General features: G+C 35.0%; 1 protein-coding gene across 10 annotated transcripts in view; it reads left to right on the top strand.

The window, feature by feature from the left end:
• Positions 1-20,089, top strand: part of LOC117337042 — a 52,156-nt gene that overhangs the window by 9,100 nt on the left and 22,967 nt on the right. Inside the window, exons 1-5 of one of the 10 annotated variants that reach the window (XM_033897797.1) lie at positions 249-2,005; positions 5,985-6,156; positions 13,570-13,669; positions 17,570-17,595; positions 18,438-18,518. In XM_033897797.1, the coding sequence (XP_033753688.1) occupies positions 1,911-2,005; positions 5,985-6,156; positions 13,570-13,669; positions 17,570-17,595; positions 18,438-18,518 (474 nt within the window). In that variant the 5' untranslated portion in view covers positions 249-1,910. Of the gene's footprint in view, positions 1-248; positions 2,006-5,031; positions 5,052-5,984; positions 6,157-10,391; positions 10,588-12,490; positions 13,234-13,569; positions 13,670-17,569; positions 17,596-17,870; positions 18,271-18,437; positions 18,519-20,089 lie in introns of those variants that run through there. The other 9 variants (XM_033897798.1, XM_033897801.1, XM_033897800.1 and 6 more) reach the window with 9 other exon arrangements.

The following is a 20,089-nucleotide window of genomic DNA, read 5'->3' as shown; positions in this document are numbered from 1 at the left end:
GCCATTTGAAACGTTTTCTGTCCGAAATTGAGGAGAGGTTTGCTAATTTATTGCGAGCATCAAAGGTTTCGTATGAAGAAGTTGGGGACATTATGTCAATTTGTGTATTGTTCCAAAGATAATTTCCTGTTAATGACTGACTGTTAGACGAAAATCTGGCACTTTTTAATTAACCTTTGTTCCGGGCACGCATTGTCGTCACACAATAGAAAGGACTACTGGAATGTGACTACCAACACAAGGCCATGGCTTTAAAATCGTCTTGTTTACTATGTGTATATCGGCAACGGTACGCCATGGAATGTCACCCATATGTTACCTTTGTTTTGAAATGAGTTTAATAATGTCAAATTTGTATTTTAGCGAGTATTTAAACACTTTTAACTTCGTAAGATATTTTCTTGAAGTAACATGGCGGAAAAACTGTGATTAACAAACCGTGGTGGTTAGCCTGGCTATTGTTCAGACTGGATTATATTGGAACATGGGCATTGTGTAGCATTATGTGTATATGGTTTGTTACACATCTATGAACTGAATTGAAAAGATTCCAGTTGGACTTTCTTTATCAAAGTCGACGGAAAATCACGGATACTGAACGATAATCAGTGGGATATGTCGTGGTAATGATCGGTATTATTTTGACGTTTGTATTGATAGTTTAATTCTGTAATGGACAGAATTCTGTACGAATTACTGATACCACACCGTATTTGATACCACCGTAAATCAGGTGGTTGTGAGGATTCCTCAGTAGCATGGACAATATATAGCTTCAAAAACCGTTATCACCCAATCGAGATAAATAAACGGGATCCAGCGGATACCTAGGACTTAAAACTGAAGTCGAAAGATTTGTTCCGGAAAGTGAGGTGATCTGTTGGATTTATCTGATATTAGTAGCGCTGAAATAACGGTGAAAAGCTTGGTTTGTACTCTCCAACATGTCAGGAAGTCTGGGTTCAAGATTTGCGAGCTCACCAGGTGAAAGTCAATTACAGAAAACCTGGGGACGTGGATCGATGCCGTACGAGATGACACCAGGAAGGATGTGCGTACAGATTCTGCAAATACGATTTAATTAAAAGATAAAATCACTTGAGTATTGATTTGTCCCTATGAATCGATACCAATTTATCAAATATTACGGCAAATAATGCAACATCGCTATCAGTTTTCCAGCCAATCCACTTCAGCCGTTTTTTTTATGTTTCCTGAGCTATCGTTGGTCGTATTTGCACAGAACGTTGTAGAGAGCCAATAAGTCTCCGACATGAAGCGGTAAAAGTGTTTGTCCCACATCCGATGTCGAACAATGGGGAGCTAACACGGCCGTCTTATCTCGAATCAATACACTGCGCGAGAACAAGGTACTTTACTTAGCCAAAGTATTTACAAACTTATCAAACACTTGTTGGAAAGTGCAATTTTTGTAGATTTAAACTATTCCAAGACTCTGGTACGCTGACAGATATTGAGATATTTAAATGAGGTTGGATTCGCTATTTTTTCCAGAGGTCATTGAAGACAGTGAAAGGATTTTTATCACGAATGCTGTAATTTCGAATTCTTTTAAAGAACGTTCACTTTTCAAAGTGATTACCATGTTATTAGGTTGCACATAGGACACCGTCCCACAAAGTGAGGAGTAACCTAACATTTCGGACAGATAACCACTTATCCTCTATTTGATATAGACTCCAGTGAAGGCAGACTTACAAGGTGCGGACTGTATGTTTAAGAGATCGAACCATTAGTATTGACAGAGAGCTATGAGTATGTATTTATACCACTGTGAAATTGGTATTCGAATTTGACCTGTGTGACGAGATGTGAGGTGTCCAGTTAAAGAACATTTAATCAGTGTTCAATCTTTCCCCCCGGATTGTTTACATTGTTAATAGAACGTCATGGGATCTATGTATATGTCCGAACACATCCTTGACCGGAACTTACTGACCACGGCCTACAAGGACTTCTGGTGCTCGACTGACGACACTGAAGGGTTTGTATCTTGGCAGTGTACTGTCCGTATTTTGGCAGTGTAATGTCCGTATCTTGGCAGTGTAATGTCCGTATCTTGGCAGTGTAATGTCCGTATCTTGGCAGTGTAATGTCCGTATCTTGGCAGTGTATTGTCCGTATCTTGGCAGTGTAATGTCCGTATTTTGGCAGTATAATGTCCTGATATGTAACATTACTTTAACGCTTTAAAATAAGTTATACCTGCATTAGTATACCAATCTCTAATCGATTGATTTTTGTGAACTTTGAACACGAACAACAATTTGTTACTTCAATTATAACATCTTTAACGGTATACTGCCGTGTGTCTTGTTATAAAGCAGACATCACGATCACCGACCTTATAACTTACATTTATAATTTCACGTAATCATTCTAAATGTGAAAATATCGACATATTAGGAACCTTCGTTTTTGATGTGATTTAGTAGATTTGTAATATGTATATATATTTATATATTGTAACCTTAATATTGAATCGTACAAGTATTGGATAAGTCGATACCTCTGACTTTACCCTTCATTGGGTATTTATTGAAGTCTCATATAATGTGTGAACTGGTCTATACAGAATAAATATGTGCAATATTCAAGGTAAATTTCAGGCCTATGTGAATTGTTTGCAGAAGGCTAATGCAGACGCACGTCTTAGGCGTTAGCATTACTATTTTTCGCCATTGCTGATATTTCAGGTTTATAGTTTAGCTTCCGTAAAATTCTTATCGGTTAATATGATAATAATAACGCGAATTGTAAAATTAGTCTTTTTTTTTAAAAAGAACATAGATTAACTATTTGAAAATCCATTAAACAATGACATGTTCACCAGCAGGTGACGTCTTTCGTCCATTTACTTCGTCAACATTTTAGAAATATGTTATACTTTGAAAATTATCGTTCTTTATAAAATATACAAACGTTTATTACAGTTTTGAAACGGGATCATGATGCGGTTTCGTAAAATTTGTGATTTTTATTCAGTTCTTTTTCTCCATGTTCTCCCAATATTCATGCTTAGTGTAGTAGCAAATGTACTATAAGATTAGAAAGCTTTTAAAAGTTGATTAAACAATTAAAGAAAAGCTTCCAAATATTTTACGTTACTGTTCGGTATGATGGCGGCAGGACAGTGCTATTCATTTAAGCATTGAACTGTTACCAAATGGTAGTATACAGTTGATATAAATACAATTTGGGTGACAGATATATAGAATGTCGCTCGTTAGAAGTGATGCGGCGTTGAACGGGTATTGCACAGGACATACTCCTTTCCTCGGAAACACTTATGTTTCTATCGACTGGATTTACGTTATATTCATAAGAATAAGAATAAGAATATCAGCTCTTCAATTCTAAATGAAAGTCGTCTTGACATTAGGTGAAAACGATTCCAAGGATATTTCGTTCGAAACAGATTCCAGTCTAACCGGTCACATCATTGTTGCTAACTTAGCAAACGATGTTTAACTTCACAGGGGCTCGATTTTGTAAGGTATATGCCTTTGACATCAGTAAATAACCACACAATTAAAATCCAGTTTACATACAAAACCGGAAATCATGTCGATACTCCCAATTTTTTTACAAGATTTATATAAATACTGGACTTTTAATTTTCAATGTTGTCGTGTCTTGCATTTCTGAAAATTCGGAATCGGGCTTCTGTGAGCGTGACGACATAGGCAATTTGATAATTAAGTATAGATCAAGAATGGCGCTTATAATATGTTGTGTCGACTACATTTTTTTAATTATACAATTTTACACTCATAACTTGTGAAGTTGCTCTATTTTTTGTGGTGGCTTATATAAATAAATGCTAGCATTCGAAAACTCTCTAGGCCGAACGAAACTGGCGGCCAGTGTTTTAACCTGCAACACCTAGAGCTGTAATCCTACATTCATCGAATCAATGTAAATTGTAGCATACAGTCTGATGAATACAATTTTAGTAAACTAACGACATATGCAACACAGAATGTAGATATATCGTGATAAATGTCACATATACTTTAGAAGTTGTATTCCGATCGTCGGATACCCAGGACCGATTGCACTTATCACAATAGCGTAGACTAGTGCAATCGACCATGGGTATCCGACGATGTTGCATTCCGTGTCCATAATTTTTTATCATGTTAATCTAAGTCTAGTTTTTTTTTTTTTTTTTAACATCACAAAAATATCCTTTGAATGTTCTTTAGAATATTGAAGTTAAGTAAAAGATATGTACACTCATTTTACACAATCTTTATCCTCTCTTTACCTAACTTCATTAAAATACAAATTCTCAATGCACTACGTTATTTTGACGAGTTTCATTGTCACCTCAGTCTAATGAATGAACTGTAGCTGGAAGGAACAAATTCTCGTTCAAAATGGGCAATGACCACAGAAACATTCTCATCAACATTATGCTATCCGATCAACAATAACATTGGTTCAGGAATTTGTGATATGACAATCTAAGCGACTAATACCTGTCGTCTAATCACCGCAATACAGGGAGAATTCTTGTTAAGATATGATACCTTAATTGTGTAAGTAGATCAATGTCTCTCTGCGTTCACAATTGAAGGTTTTTCTGCTTTTCATTAATACCTCATGGATTCTTTAAAGTATTAAAATAGCAATTAAAATGTGTAAAGTATAACCTCTGGCGACACTTAAATCTCTCCTCTCGTTGATCCTAGCACTCTTCGTTGACATTTATAGCACTAAGCTGATCGTTATCATACCATAATAATACGTGTAATAGCCTTTACATAACCCGCAAGACCTGATAGACTTCCAATTATATCTTTACATTACCACTTCAATACAGAATGAGATTTGTCGGCTATGTTTCTATTTCATTTTCTCATGTTCAAGTCAAAGAAATAACATTTACGTTAGCGAAGCAAACTTCGGCTCTGCTTCTTATGCCGACATTTATACTTTCATAAAGGATTTTAAAAACCTGTATATGAGACAGAGGGGTTGATTTATGTGTGGTATTCTTCACACGGATTTGTAATACATATGTTGTGAGTATATGAATATGAGTATTTGTAACAGTAGTTTATATTTTGTTCATAAAGGATGAAATCTTTTATTTCATTTGTATGCAGAATTGAAGTATTCGTCCAACTATCATATATGGTTAGACTACAAAAAGCTGCCTCTATGTTCTATGTTATATATGTGCTTTGTATTGTTGGGTTCGGACAGGAGGAAATAAATGTATCAAAATGGTTAGTAATCTATCCTGTATTACTAGACCAGTGTATTGATACGTACTTGAACTGGGTTTTACTTAGCATACCGATTATAACAAAGGATCGGAGGTTTACAAGTGAGTGGTATATATACTGAGCTACGGTAGCAGTAAATAGCACTGTAGCAATTTGTGTTAGATTGAACAATATAAAAGTATACTTAACTCGTGCGCGGTTTGTTCTGGCTAAACAACAGCTAATTGTGTGGACTATACTATGGAATTGTCGGCACGGATATTTGATATGTGACAACATTATACTTGACATTTAGTTGTTACTATAGGTAAAAGTGTTTTGGACCAACTGTAGGGTCACACACTGTTGGCATTTAACATTTGTATACAGTGGTCATTGATATTTACCGTGGTGTGAGAATGTTTAATCAAACTGCCACTCTTAAAATAACTAATTATGAATGACATTCATATTGCTATCCTATTATGATTTTGACGAAAAAATCACGGATTTGTTTTATCGGAAAAATGATATGTTACGCAAACCGAAGATAAGGATGTCAGGAGTTTTAAAAGAGCGTTTGTCTTTAAATTACAAGACATCGCTTCTCATCTGTTTGACGCCCTTTTGACGTGTTGATGAATTCTTATTCCTAGAATATGTGGAATCCAGTTCATTGTGATATGGAACTGCACCAGTCATTAAGATGAGTCAAAATATGTTAATATATCGTCTTTTAAAAAATAGGGCGTGTGATGGTCCCCTGTCCCCCGGGTCAAGCAGGACTCGCATACGTAAGCTGGCGGATAGTGACATTGTGTGTCTGTCTAACCTGAAGGAGACTGGCTATACTGTACCTCCGGGAATGACGAAGAACGACAACATGGTGACCTCTAGTAGCTTCGCCAAACTCGACAAGGTACGTAGACAAAACATTAACCATAAATGGTAGGTACACTTTATTCACTCACAAATGGAGGCTTTTTCGTAATCTTTTTTAACAATAGACAGAACAGAATTGTTTCATGCATTTTGTCATCACTTCTGTCATATTATTTTATACGATATTCTGCCTTATATGAAAGGTATAGCTAAGCTACATACTCTGTATTCAAGTTATATATATATATATATATATATATATATATATACAGTCTGTGTATATAAGTGTGTGTGGAAGTTGTCTTTGTTTCTTTCTGTATCATGTAATTACTTTTTTTGTGGAAAATCTGAATAAAAATGTCAAAAGTAAAAAATGCTAATGCTAGAAACCTGATGCTAGAAGGGGGTTATGTAATATGTCAAGCTACGAAAAATTAGTAAAACTTCTACAATATGGTGAATCATACCTCGTTGTTATGTAGATCAAACAAGTGTTTAGATGGTTTTAAATATTTTAAGGATCCTGTTCATAGGAATCTTACATACAAGGTAAACCTCCTTAAGGTAGCTTAAAGATATTCAGCTGTCTATATATGTTGTTGATTATTTGTACAGTACCGAGGTCTAGATGGATCATTAGAGATGTTATCGCGCGTCTACCTCTCAACACGTATAAAAGTTGTTCAACCGTTTAAGGTTATAGCAGTTCGTTTTGTTTTGGGTTTCAGAATGTAATAACAGGGAAATTGTGCTTTTTACGTTGGTTAGCTAAACACAAAACATACCTATTAGGCAAGCTTTGATATTACTAACATACCACTACACACAGAACAAAGGCCTCATGTTCTTCAGACGACAGATAAGTATTAATATCAAAATAAATGCACTGTTTTTAAACATGTTTATCAGAATAAACGATAGGAAGGTTTGAGAGTAAGGAAAAAAACAAGAAACAATTTCAAATACACTCTATCTAAATCATACATATATTTTATATGAAACCATAATAACAGGATTTTAAACAATGTATTGAAATCAGATTAAAAAATGAAAATAAATCAATTTAAAGTTGATCAATAAACTAATATAAACCAAGTGATCGTGATATTGCTAGATGTAAAAGTCACGTAAAGCGAAAGTAGCATGTTTGTTTCAGGGTAATTGATCACGGTTCATGTCGATAAATCTGTTGGCCAATCCTTTATACAAATATGCCCCAGAATGTATAGTTAATATTACCTGATGACAGGAAATGCCTTAATCCCAGTAATAAAATACATTACTAAAGGTCAATATGGTCACTACCTTTAAACCATTTACCTTTATAAAAGATATTAAGTTAAGTATTAAAGTAACAAAGTAATACAATGTAAAGTGTACATCTCAGCATGTTTTGATGAATATCATAGAAATGCTAATACGCACAAGAATTTAATCAATCTTAACACGAGGATTAGGATAAATATCAAAAGTAGGCAAACACGTATTTGTCAAGTATATATCCCTACTCTCAACTCGGTGCTAGCATTTATCTCACACTAACTTTATCCATAAAAGATTGATCTGCTTTATACAGTAATGCAATATGTATTGTATGCAAATCGCTATTTATTATAAGCCGCAAAAATCAACCTCCCTCTTATCTTATTGTCCAACTAGATCATCGAGTTTAATTGGAAACTTAACCTTTTCCACATGTTCCCGGTATCCAGCCATCAGTTGATCTTTTTGTCGAGTTCGAAGATACACTATACATGTATATATAGTGCACTATGTAATTTCCAGAATTACTCTTATACGCTTCACATTACATTATATGGTAATATTATAGGTGTAACACAATGAATAGAACATATCTAACATATATCTACACGAGGAAATGGATGATAAAGTCTGTCGGACTAAAAAACGAATTATTTGCTCGATTCATAACAGTAAATACATAAATATGATATTTAACATGTTTTTTTTTTAAATATAGAATAAAATCAATTCAATTTGTAGCTTAAAGTATGTTTGATTGATTCCATTCAACACCGATTAGGTCACTTCAAGTATCAAAACATGTAAATGATTACACACCTGCCCACGACCATTCTTCACAGCGCTCCAAATATCTTAATCTCTTTATGATATTATAAACCTGCTCAATGGCACTTGATAGTTTGATCAACTTCGCAACAAACTACCAAGTCGGGTTTTTATAAGGACATAATTAATTGGCCCGTTTTGGATAGAAATGGATACCATGCAGTGAGAGGTCAGAAGAAATGCTTTGTTTTGAGATTGTCCTAGTATTATTAATTCTATGAACGTTCTCATGGTAGATACCATAACTTCCGCTGTCTCGTTATGATGTTTTATTTAACTGGAACTTGTTAGAGAGTTCAAAGGGGTAAAACATGGACCCGTTATTGATTTTATATCGGTTTTAATGTACGGACCTATCTAATGGTGCAACATATGCTACCAAACGTGACATTGGAGCCATGTATAGGAGGACAGTGCTGACCCTATCGGGACCCATGCCCACTAATTGGAGATCATTGATTGACTAACAGACACCAAGCTATGCATTGTATCCACCCACCCAACTTTAATGAGATACATTGTATTGATAAATGCATTATGACACTTAGAATGGATTTCTCAGTTGTGAACTTCGGCCGAAATATTAAGTTGACAAGTGCATATGCAGATCAATAGTATTAATTTATATGTAAGTTTCTGTTACGAACGCGGTGGTATTGCCTTTTAATACGGAACGTTCCAATTAAACCAGACGTTATGTTAATATTTCCTACGAAATCTTTAAAGTAATACGTTTCTAAACGAAATGCGGCATTTCGTTTCATTTTATTAAAGATCAGGGTAATAATTCTTTGTGGGGTTTTAGTTGGTGATCTTAATATATAACGTTAACGTATCATGAAGACTTATCCTACATTGAACGAGGAAATATTTTCTCGAGTTGCCTCCCTTTCTCATGTATACCATCAGCAGGACAACACAACACTAACAGAATACCAAGTGATTGAAATGTGATATTATATGATATAACAATTTGCTGGATGTAAGATTTTGTCTAATTAACGATACATGTGATATATTATTTCTTTAATATATAGATACATATATATGACAAGTAATATCACACTAAGAAATATCCAGGACGATCACAAAAAATGGTCAAGAGTTAGAAAAATACTTAATACGCCATTTAAAATAAGCTCAATGTAAAACGGGTGTGATATGTTTCTACTGCGAGAATTTTTATCTGTCCTGAAATTAAAGTTACTGTATTTTTGTTCAGTCTGTTATAAGAATGCTCACAAGATTTAACGGGAGAAATGCTAGAGATAAACGGTAAACAATAGATGTGAGTATAACAAGGGGCCAAGTCATATAACCTAATACCTATAACATGTCTGGAGGAAATCACATAAAATCATTAATTATAAAACAAGTAAACATCCTCTGATGATTTCTACCTCAACTATACGAGACATGTCAAGGTCTGGACTCTGAAACCTTTTCTTTGAAACCAGTCTGAACATATTTTAATGTTCTGAACCCTAACTGTAAAATCTATGTTTAAGTCAAATATTAGCGGTCTATATTATACAAGATACATAGACTAACGCCACATGTAGGTTATTTGCCTAAATAAATGACTTTTGGGGCCACAAGAGTAGGGATTATTTTAAACCCGTATACATAAAAAGCTATCGATTTGGGATTTAAATATTGGCTGATTCTATCATGACTGGGTAATTGATTCCGCGAGATCGATATCTAGGATATATACTTAATCTGGGCTTTTATGCACGATAGATGCACGTGCAGTCTAAGGATTTATTTTTCGTTGTATCTGTCTTGTTGGGGGATGTTGTGGAAACCTTTATGACAGTCGATATCGGTATGAAATATTACATACAAAGGCCAACTTCAAAAGGTTCGGATCAGCTTGAAAAAATAAATCTAATGTGTATATATATATATATATTTCACTGATATTATTTCTTCTAAAATGTTTGATTTTGTCTATGAATGGAGGAATAAATAATTAATTGTTGGGAAAAAACATTCATTAATATATATAAAAGAACAAGTGTCTATGACAATATTTTAATAGTATTAAGTTGACCAAGCTTTGTTGAGTTATGTCCAGTGTAATACAGGTCGCCCTCCGACCACGTATATAAGGTGGGTAACTAGCGATTGTAGTTTATTCTTTGTTTTACATACACCATTGTGGAACTCGCACGTAAGGTACGGATAGTTGATTAATAATTAATAACATATGTAATTTATGACATGCATGTTGATTTGCTAAAAATTCAACATATCAAACGAAACTAGGACAATACCCCGGCAGATCTAAGTGTCAAATGTTGGTGTGCTGCAATAGGTTTGTACCAAAGGAATGTTTTCGCACTCCAAAAGGAACGTCAATATATGTGAACATGTAAGTAACATACAGTTGTTTTAAGAGAATATCATATGTTTGAGACTTTATATTTTTCTGATTCCCTGAAATATTGTTGATGATTTCCATAAGTGATAAAATGCTGATACAGAAGAAGGTGTGATATTTCTTTTGTAAGTTGGTTGTTTCTCTTGGACATACTACTGGAAATGTTCGAAATTAATTACATATGAATCAGCAATGATTCCTTTTAATATTGCCGTAGTTGTTTTCTCGGTTTATTCCATATTTCTAATTGGTTTGATTAGAAAATAGATTAAATACTGTATCATTTATTTATAAACTAATATTGTATACGTAGTTTTAAGATATTACTGATTTCTAAATCTAAAGCCGTGAATGTCTTTGTTTTAAATTTTGGCCTGTTTGCACTACGATCGTTTTGATAATGGTGAGTATCGGTAAGAGGCATATTTTTGTAACTTGGTGTGTGTGTTCCATTAAAGTTAGTTCGTCCATCATACGTATTCAGTTGTTGAAGAATTCCAATTGGTCGTAAATTATTGATGTTATATTTTTCACTTGATGGATTTGGATTTATTCTTTTATGTTAACATGTCCATAATTGGTTTTTAAAAGCAACTTGTAAATATATGTATCATAACCCATTAAATGTATGGTAGCACTATTTAAATGTACGATCGATTTTGCCTAGACACACGCGCTTGTAATGCAAATTTCGAATGGAAACTAGATAAATTCCTTTCAAAGTGAACATGCCGATGAAAGCTTGAAAACCTTCGATATTTGAATAAATGTAACAGGAATGAAAATTTCGATGTTTTCAAATAAGCATTTAAAATCAATTTTGAGAAAAATGTGTCCTATAATGTCTCAGTGATTTTTGTATTAAATTATTATTCTCTAATGATGACACATAGAAATAACCCCAAATGTACATCACATTTGATTGATATTTCATCAATTGAAATATTAAATTAAAAACAAAAACAAAAACAAAACAAAAACGAAAAAAGAAGATTTATTTTCTGCACATTTTAAGTTCATTTTCATACATAATACATGTCACTAAGGTTGCAATCAATGTCATTTTAATATATTCCGGATGTTGTATCATCACCATAGTAACGTAGAATATATAACAGGCGGTTGGGTAACCAACTATTTACTCTTGTGTCCTGGAGAACGTACTAGCCACTTAATTAGATAGTAAGAAATCCTTCATAGTTTTGTTCAAACAACACATGGAGTTAGCACGACCTTGTTAATTTCAGTGTTTGAAATCTGTAAATCTCTTATTGAATGGAGAACAGATAATTTTGGGACTCGTGTTCTACTGAAAGGTTATTAGATTTATATATGGAGTGGGTTATTAGCGTTTATTGGTATTTGTATGATTACCCATTCATAGCGTGGAGGTAAACATATCCGGCTGATTATCGTACACTTCAATTGAACTTGATCACGTTTAAGACATATCAAAAGGCACATTGATACTCGTTCATAGTCTTCCCCTTTACTGGACCTTGGATTCAGTTTTGTCCTTGCTAAATTTTATTCTTTGAATGTTTTTGAAGAGTTGTTTCATAATATGTAAAAACTGTTCACATTAATCGAATTGATTATCACACCAAGTATCGAACTGTCTTTGTACACCTATGTGTGAAAAACGAGAGAGTATTCTGTTATCGACAAAAGCTGTTTGAGTAAAAGTTTGGGTCGATTGAATATATATTTAAATGCCATCTATCACGTTTTAAATAAAACTAGTATTACTAGAAGAATAAGGTTATGCTCGATCGATTGATTGCTAACCCTGGCGTATATTTATTTCCATATCTGGTGGATAATGATTATTTTATCTCCGGGTATACCGTCAATGTATGTGTAAGGTGAGGTAGCTCTGGAACCAGTACACACTGGAGGACAACATGGACCGACCTTTTGACTAACTAGTTGGGAGAACCTCTGGAGGGTATTATTACATGTTCTGATATCCGATTAAGTGCTGACAGATTCGCGAAAAACTTAACAACGGAACAACAAGCAATGCTTATAGTTTACAGATTGGTCAACATTATCACAGAACTATGATATTACACAACGACATCAACAGTATTCAACACCATAGTCATGTTTTAACTACACAATTTACCAGGATATGTGCACCGAGATATTGAAATTAGGAAGTGTCTGTATTATTGTGATTAGTATTATAGAATAGCATTCCACAACTTAACAACCGTTATGTGTGTCTTTCTCAATAGCAAGAAGTGGAATATAAAAGAACCATGTTTTAGAGAACATACCATATTGCTTTAAGTTTTACAAACAAATGAATTCAATGTATGCAGTAACGAGATGCCTTGATCCATATGAGCACAAAGGGAATAGGTTTTTATGAAACCACGTTAAAGAATAATGTAAAAGTGATTCAAATGGAAGTGTGGACTTTTATATTCTCTGCAAAAATGAACATAAACGTTTGCACTACTTTAAAAAGAAAAGTACAGAATGTCTTGCTTGCAAATTGGATTATAACTTGAGTGAAAAATAATCACCATCGAACGTTTCGTGTCTGTAGTATCTATTACGATACACAACGTCGCCAAGATGCTGAACAACTATCCAGGTGGCATAACACCCGCGGAATATATTCGTTTTGTACGTTTTATTGATACTATGAAATATTAAGATTTTACCGCTAAATAATCATTCAAAATATATCCTAAGTGATATTTGTAATGGAGCTCATCATAAATTATTGATTTTCATGCTTATCTGTGTTGTTTTAAAGCTAAGAGAAAAAATGCCAAGTTTTGCGGTCCACATTCCGCTGAAAATAACTTCGTGTCCTGATTGAATGAAGACATATCTCAAATCTAAATATCTGACTTTAATCGCATAGAAGTATTAGGTCAGCGTTGGTGGTAGAAGGTTCTTCAACCTTGTGCCCCGTTCGGTACAGACTCTGAAGAACAATGTATTTTTCCTTTTTAGACGACATTACAAGTCCTTGGCTGGTCTTCTGGTGCCCTAGACGCCGATGCGAACGGGGAGATGACTGGCGAAGAGGACAATGAAAAGACTGACAAAGAAAGTATGTACTGAAATCATCGTAAGAGTTTATCAACTTGAACTTTATGATTATATCGATTCTGTTTTTGGCAGTATCGATCCTAATGCCGTTCCAAGGTCATGGCGCCATATCTAGGGGGGTATTGGACACTTACACTATATGTTTCTACTTTGTTTATGTTGTCAATACCTAGGTATATTTACTTACCAAGATTTGACACTGAGAAAAAGTGAAGTGTTAAGGCCGTTTGTGGACAAACTGCTCTTAAGCTTATCATTTTTCCGGGATCATGCTCTCAAGTCTGATAGGCAAACTGTCCACTAAATCTATACCTGGCTGTTTGATGGGACAGGTTGTGTACACAACGTAGATCACGTGTCTACATCAAACCGAGGAGGAGCCAAACAAGAATCATACTGTTTAGTTCATGTCTGATACGTCTTCTTGTTTGATCCCGAACTACATCATAAACATTATACATCTTAAGCTAGTATCTAACATGTTGTTGTTAAACAAAGACCTGTCTGACATGTAGATTATCAGAGACAACACATCATGTTTTAGAAAAAAATAAATATAGGTTATTTATCACATAGTAACACATGATATTCAACAGAAGATGAATAGTGCTTTTAGATATAAATTTAGCAATTATAATTTTAAATGTATCATCCGGCGAGGACTCGTCAGTGAGGATAAGGTCCTGTTTCATTTTGTGATGGATTCTTTTGTTAAATAAGATAGTTAACTCTTACACATGCCGTTTGGTATGGTGATACGATGGCTGTGTCTGTACATGTCAGTACAGAGAGTGGTGGTCTATCGTCTTCGTAACCATATATTTGCGATAATTCGATCTCAATAAGCAATACTTTTGAATAACTGCATTCTTCTATGATGTGAAAATGTATTAAGTATATGTCTAAAAATAGCATGTAATGATCACAAACAGGAGGACAGGATTTCATTTCATCTTTGTTTTTCATTTTTTTTTCATATGAAGAAAAGAAATATAATACATTGATTGAGTCGAAAATAATAGCAAAATGAAAAGAAGTGCATGCCATATACATACCTTTGTATACCATAGTTTTTTTTAGATCATAGATACGATAAATATTATATTGAACATTGTAGCTAGATTGTTCACGTGGAAACATGACTATACTTTATTAGTTAGGACGATAATATATACATTGACTTTATAGCGAATAATTTTCTTTGAGAATTAAGGCTGTAAAGCTTGGGTTTTGTTCCTTTACATGCCTTTGATCTGTATTCAGTACAGTGTTTACTTAGTGTGAAAGGTATCTATTTTTTCATGAAGTAAAACAATTTTCTCGTTCCTGTCAGAACGTTATTCTACAAAGCCCAGGTTTAAATGTACCTGGGTATGTAAAACGTTTGGTCATACATAGTGTTGAGGTTAGGTAATGGTCTGTCAACAGTGACAGGAATCGGTATTGATCACTACCATTACGGATAGGTCATACAATGGTTCATATTGACAGGGATAACATGAATTAATGTTAAAAGATGATCAATAAAGTTTAATGATTTTTCTCTGTTTTCCTGTAACTTGCATTTTACGCATGTTTTACCGAAATAAACAGGTAGCTTTACAAATTAAATGTCAAAATCAAGACCCATAGATAGCCATGATACATACTATTATTAGTATTAACAATTGTTCAAGTTACTTCTGTTCCATTTTACCAGAATAGTGACTTATATGATTGTAAAATATCACTGGATTTGCTATTTGAATGAACCTTAAGGACGACTATCACAAGGCATTTTTCAGTATTGCCAACTGTTTCGAAATTATATCAAATCGGAAGTTCTCGGGAAGGTTATTAGTTTATTCTCTATTTCAATAATCGTGTTCGGGGTAAAGTAATTTTGTTTTCTCTATCAGATTCTGTATAAATATATTTGTACAAAACTATTAGTACACATTCCTTTATTACTAAATACCATTGAATGCGTTAATGCTATACACTGGCGATAGTGGTGATCAATATGCTAACCTTGAGTAGGAGAATAGCGGGGATGTAGTAGGTGTATGCACGGTAATGCTTTTAAATGACTCGCACAAAAAGACGGTGTACTTTTTAAAGTAAAACGAGGAAAAATATGCATACACGCAATGTTCACGTTAAAAATCTTATGTAATTATAATTTGATTGGTATATATCAATACACATCGACGTGTACACTGTATGTTAAAAGAAGGTTAAACAAATAAAGACACCCTGTTTTGGCATGGAATTCATTGTTGATTAATCTTATGTGACGAGCTAATTATTTCCAATAATTGTAATCGGATGCCGCTTAATAAAATTTTATGACAGAAGAGTGATTGTTCACAAAATAAATAATATAGGAGGGAACAACTAGATTCTTATTCAGTCGGTTTCCAATAGAAGATTTTATTATTATTTCCGTTTTTACGTTCGTATATAATATCATGGACAGTAGTAGCAGGGTGGTGGGAGAGGGATAGTAGGTTGGAGGGATAGGGGTAGAGATGGAGAAGGAATGTAGTAGGGCGGAAGGAGAGGGGAAGAGATGGGGTAGGGGGAAGTAGGGTGGAAGGAGAGGGGTAGAGATGGAGGTAGGGGTAGTAGGGTGGAAGGAGAGGGGTAGAGATGGAGGTAGGGGTAGTAGGGTGGAGGAGAGGGTAGAGATGGAGGTAGGGGTAGTAGGGTGGAAGGAGAGGGGTAGAGATGAGGGTAGGGGTAATCGAGTGGAAGGAGAGGGGTAGAGATGGAGTAGTGAATTAGGTTGAATATTAGGGGTGAGATGGAGCGGCGTGGCAGCTACAGCATTGACACGATCCGCAGAGGGTAGTAGGGTGGAAGGAATGGTAGTTGGGTGGAGGGAGGGGGTAGAGAAAGAGATAGAGGGGGTAGTGAGGGGGGGAGATAGGGGTAGAGATAGAAAGAGGGGTCATAGGTGGAGGGAGGGGTAGCGATGGAAGGAGATGGTAGTAGTTTGGAGAAAGAGGGTTAGAAATTGAGGAGGGATAAAGATGGAGGTAGAGAGGGTAGAGGGTGGAGGGAGGGGGTAGATGTGGTGGGAGAGTTTAGAAGTGGAGGGAGAGGGAAAGAGATGGAGGTAAAGGAGTGGTAGGGTGAAGGGAGAGGGTAGAATTGAAGGGAGATCGGTAGTAGAGTTGCTCGTTAGTAGATATTTAATTTTTTTTTATTGCATTACATTTATGATGTATATGACGTGACAGAAAGTATCTTATCTTTTATTCATAAATGAATAAGTATCGATAAAGACAGAATGTTTCATACAAATGTACACTTCCGAATACCATACAGCTATACAACCATACAGTATCCGTAAAGTAAATTTCAGGCTAATGATTCTGTATTGGATACTTACAACCCTACCCGTACATTCCCTTACTTACCTACATGCCGCTATACCTACCATGGTTGGTCCCTATATTACGCTCGGCGTGTGGGGTTAGGTAGGGTGTATTGTCTCGTGTGTCAGTATATGATATGTGTCACTATTACAAGGTATGATGGTGATTATGTATGCTCATTGCATTGTGTCGTGGATGATACTATCACGTCGTTCTTCCACTGACTGACGCGCACACGATCTAACTTAGGTCCTGTCTTTAAGATCTTCTTTTTACAATTATAGTATCTTCAACTCCACCAGTTATGACAATTGTTCTTTGATTTCATATGCATATTGTTCTGTCAACCGTGCTATCGTAGTAGCAAAGATGTATAATTTGATACCATAGTTTCCGTCCCATATACATTATACCTAAAACGGGCACCTGTCAATATCATCTCAACCGAATCAAGCATGTAAATTGTATATCTGCTCGGGATAGGTAATGTGTTGCCTATAGGTAAAATGTTATTAATGTTTAAAACACGTCTATTTCAGAAGAGAATCTATGTACATTGACTAAGGTAAGTGTTTTCTGTCTACGTCAGTTAAAATATCCATTTGAAAATCAAAGTAAATCCGATTATGTATTTTGTAATACATTGTGTTTATATTACAATGCATTAATGCCCAGACTGACTTCCTTTTGAACGTTACTTATATTACAATCTGAATATGTTAAATTCAATTGACAAAGTTAATAAGCACGGCAGGTATGGTTATATACACCAGCATGTCCAATGTGGTCTTTGTGTAGCGTTTACGACCTTACAATAAGGGCTCAGCTCTCCAAGCTCCATGTTGGCTCGGTTAGATGTTAGTATCGGGTTCAATAAATTATTATAAAATGAATTATAATTAGATGGTGCCGGATATTACTTAGATATAGGCCTAGTACTGAGGTATGTAGAGGCATATAGTGTCACGGAGAGTCCTGACTGTATACCAAAGTACCTTAATTCCAGAGTATCACTTATTGTTTTACCTGGAGACGCTCGCGAGGCAGGGCGTCACGCTCATTTGTATTCAACAATACGCGTAGATCAGTTAACTCTTAAGTGGAAAGTTGGAGTGTGTGTAAACGTCTTGATCTGTACTGTCAATAGTTATAGGTGTACCGAGACATTCCACCACTAGTCTTGGTGCGGTCCAAACGTCTTACAGACAATATGACCTGATGATCCTGCTCTGGCGTGGAGGTGAAACAACCGAGATACTTGTAATATAAATGTTTTTATTAGAACTGGTGAAAGTAGTCGCCAAGTAGGAGGGGCGGGGAGGGTGTTTATTTACACGTCTACATGGACGCTGTTGTTAGATACAAGTGAAGATGACAGCCTTATGGTATAATCTTGATTTCCGACAGTTGGAGTTCCGGAGACTGAGTGACCAAGTGAGGGACGTCAGCATGAACCTTAAGAACAAGTTCCGGACATCCGCTTATCAGGTAAGTCTTTAATCTCGTTCAATGTCACATAGGGATTTGGAACTGTGATATATATGGCTTTACAAAGGTGGGGGTTAGATAATCAGGGGCCGACTTTCTATAACGTCTGTGTGAATATCAGCCGGGTAGCTATAAAATATGAACAAATTAGGATTGATCTGGGTACACATAGACACGTGTAGGCCGACTTCGCTGATAATCAAGTTGTCGTGTTGTTGCTACGTAAACAACATGGCGTCCACGTATAATATCTTAGCTGACTTTAGGTTATGTAGATCACTTGTTACACGTTTAAATGTCTAGGGTATGTGCCCTCTACTATAGGGCATTCTACCCAACAATACCACGAGTTCATACCGTCACTTACTACCGCTGTCATACATATATACATATATTCTATTTACACAAAACCGCCTAAAATAGTCTTATAAAATCATCCATTCACAGACAAACATGTACTTTTAGCATACAATGTACTCTCTTTGTGCAATTAGAAGCCACACATAAGACATAAGGACTCTAAAATATGATGTAGTGTGACAACATTAGCATGTGGTTGTGTGCCCAGTTAACAAATATATCGATCTGTGTTCGTAATATGAAAACGTTTAAGACAAAGATCTAAACATTATAATTAAATTCATTGGCCATGTTAGGGTATACAGGATATAAGTGTATTGATATGGTAGATACGACTCGTGTATTCGCTGCCTGGGGTCTCCAACCGTCAATATCGTGAGTCTCGTATTGATCATACAGACGAATCCAGGGCTTCAAGTGCTTTCCTTACGTAATATATAGAAAGTATAATTCAAGTTATCGAATTTAGCTTATCATCTACAATTTAAAAAGTTTGATAAAACATTAAGTCAAAAAATATGTACATTTTCACTGTAATATCATTTTTACAGTTTTCTTTAGAGATATTACTTATATAAGCATTTGATCAAAGTTCTTGTGTCCTTGTCAGGACGATCATATTGTAAGCATACACGTGTACACGTCCTTGAAGAATATAAACTGACAAGCCCGACCGGCATGGACAGCTTGCCAAGCATTCGTATAGCCATGGGACAATATACATATACCATATGATTAAATGGTTCAAGGATTCTAAGCATGCATAATATATGTTTCCTTACTATATAGGTTCATACAAACTTACATTCGTTATTGTTATCGCATTATTCATGAACTGATTTCTAAATGTGTTGATATCGTTCATGTATTGATGAGAGCAGAGAGACACTACCTATTTATTTGATACCACGAACGTTGTATAAACTTAAAGCTCATGCTTTGCATAAATGATAGGTAGGCATTATAGTCCATGCAAAGAATATAAAATGTTAGTTAATACTTTTTAATATTGATACAATATAGCTGTGTATAAACTGGTTCGGTGTTATTGATAGGTTGATAAATTGTTGTTATATATCTGTATGTGAGTCTACACAAAACTTAAAACAGTTAATGATATATCGTTTTGTGTATAAGGTATATATCCTGCTGTATTGATAGTTCTAAATTTTAGTGCTGTTGTCTTTATAACAGTTTAAAGTCGTTAGGTG

Source organism: Pecten maximus, chromosome 11 (assembly GCF_902652985.1).
Source record: "Pecten maximus chromosome 11, xPecMax1.1, whole genome shotgun sequence".
Lineage (NCBI taxonomy): Eukaryota > Metazoa > Mollusca > Bivalvia > Pectinida > Pectinidae > Pecten > Pecten maximus.
The sequence above is the reverse complement of the archived record's forward strand: the minus strand, read 5'-3'. Positions and strand labels throughout refer to the sequence as shown.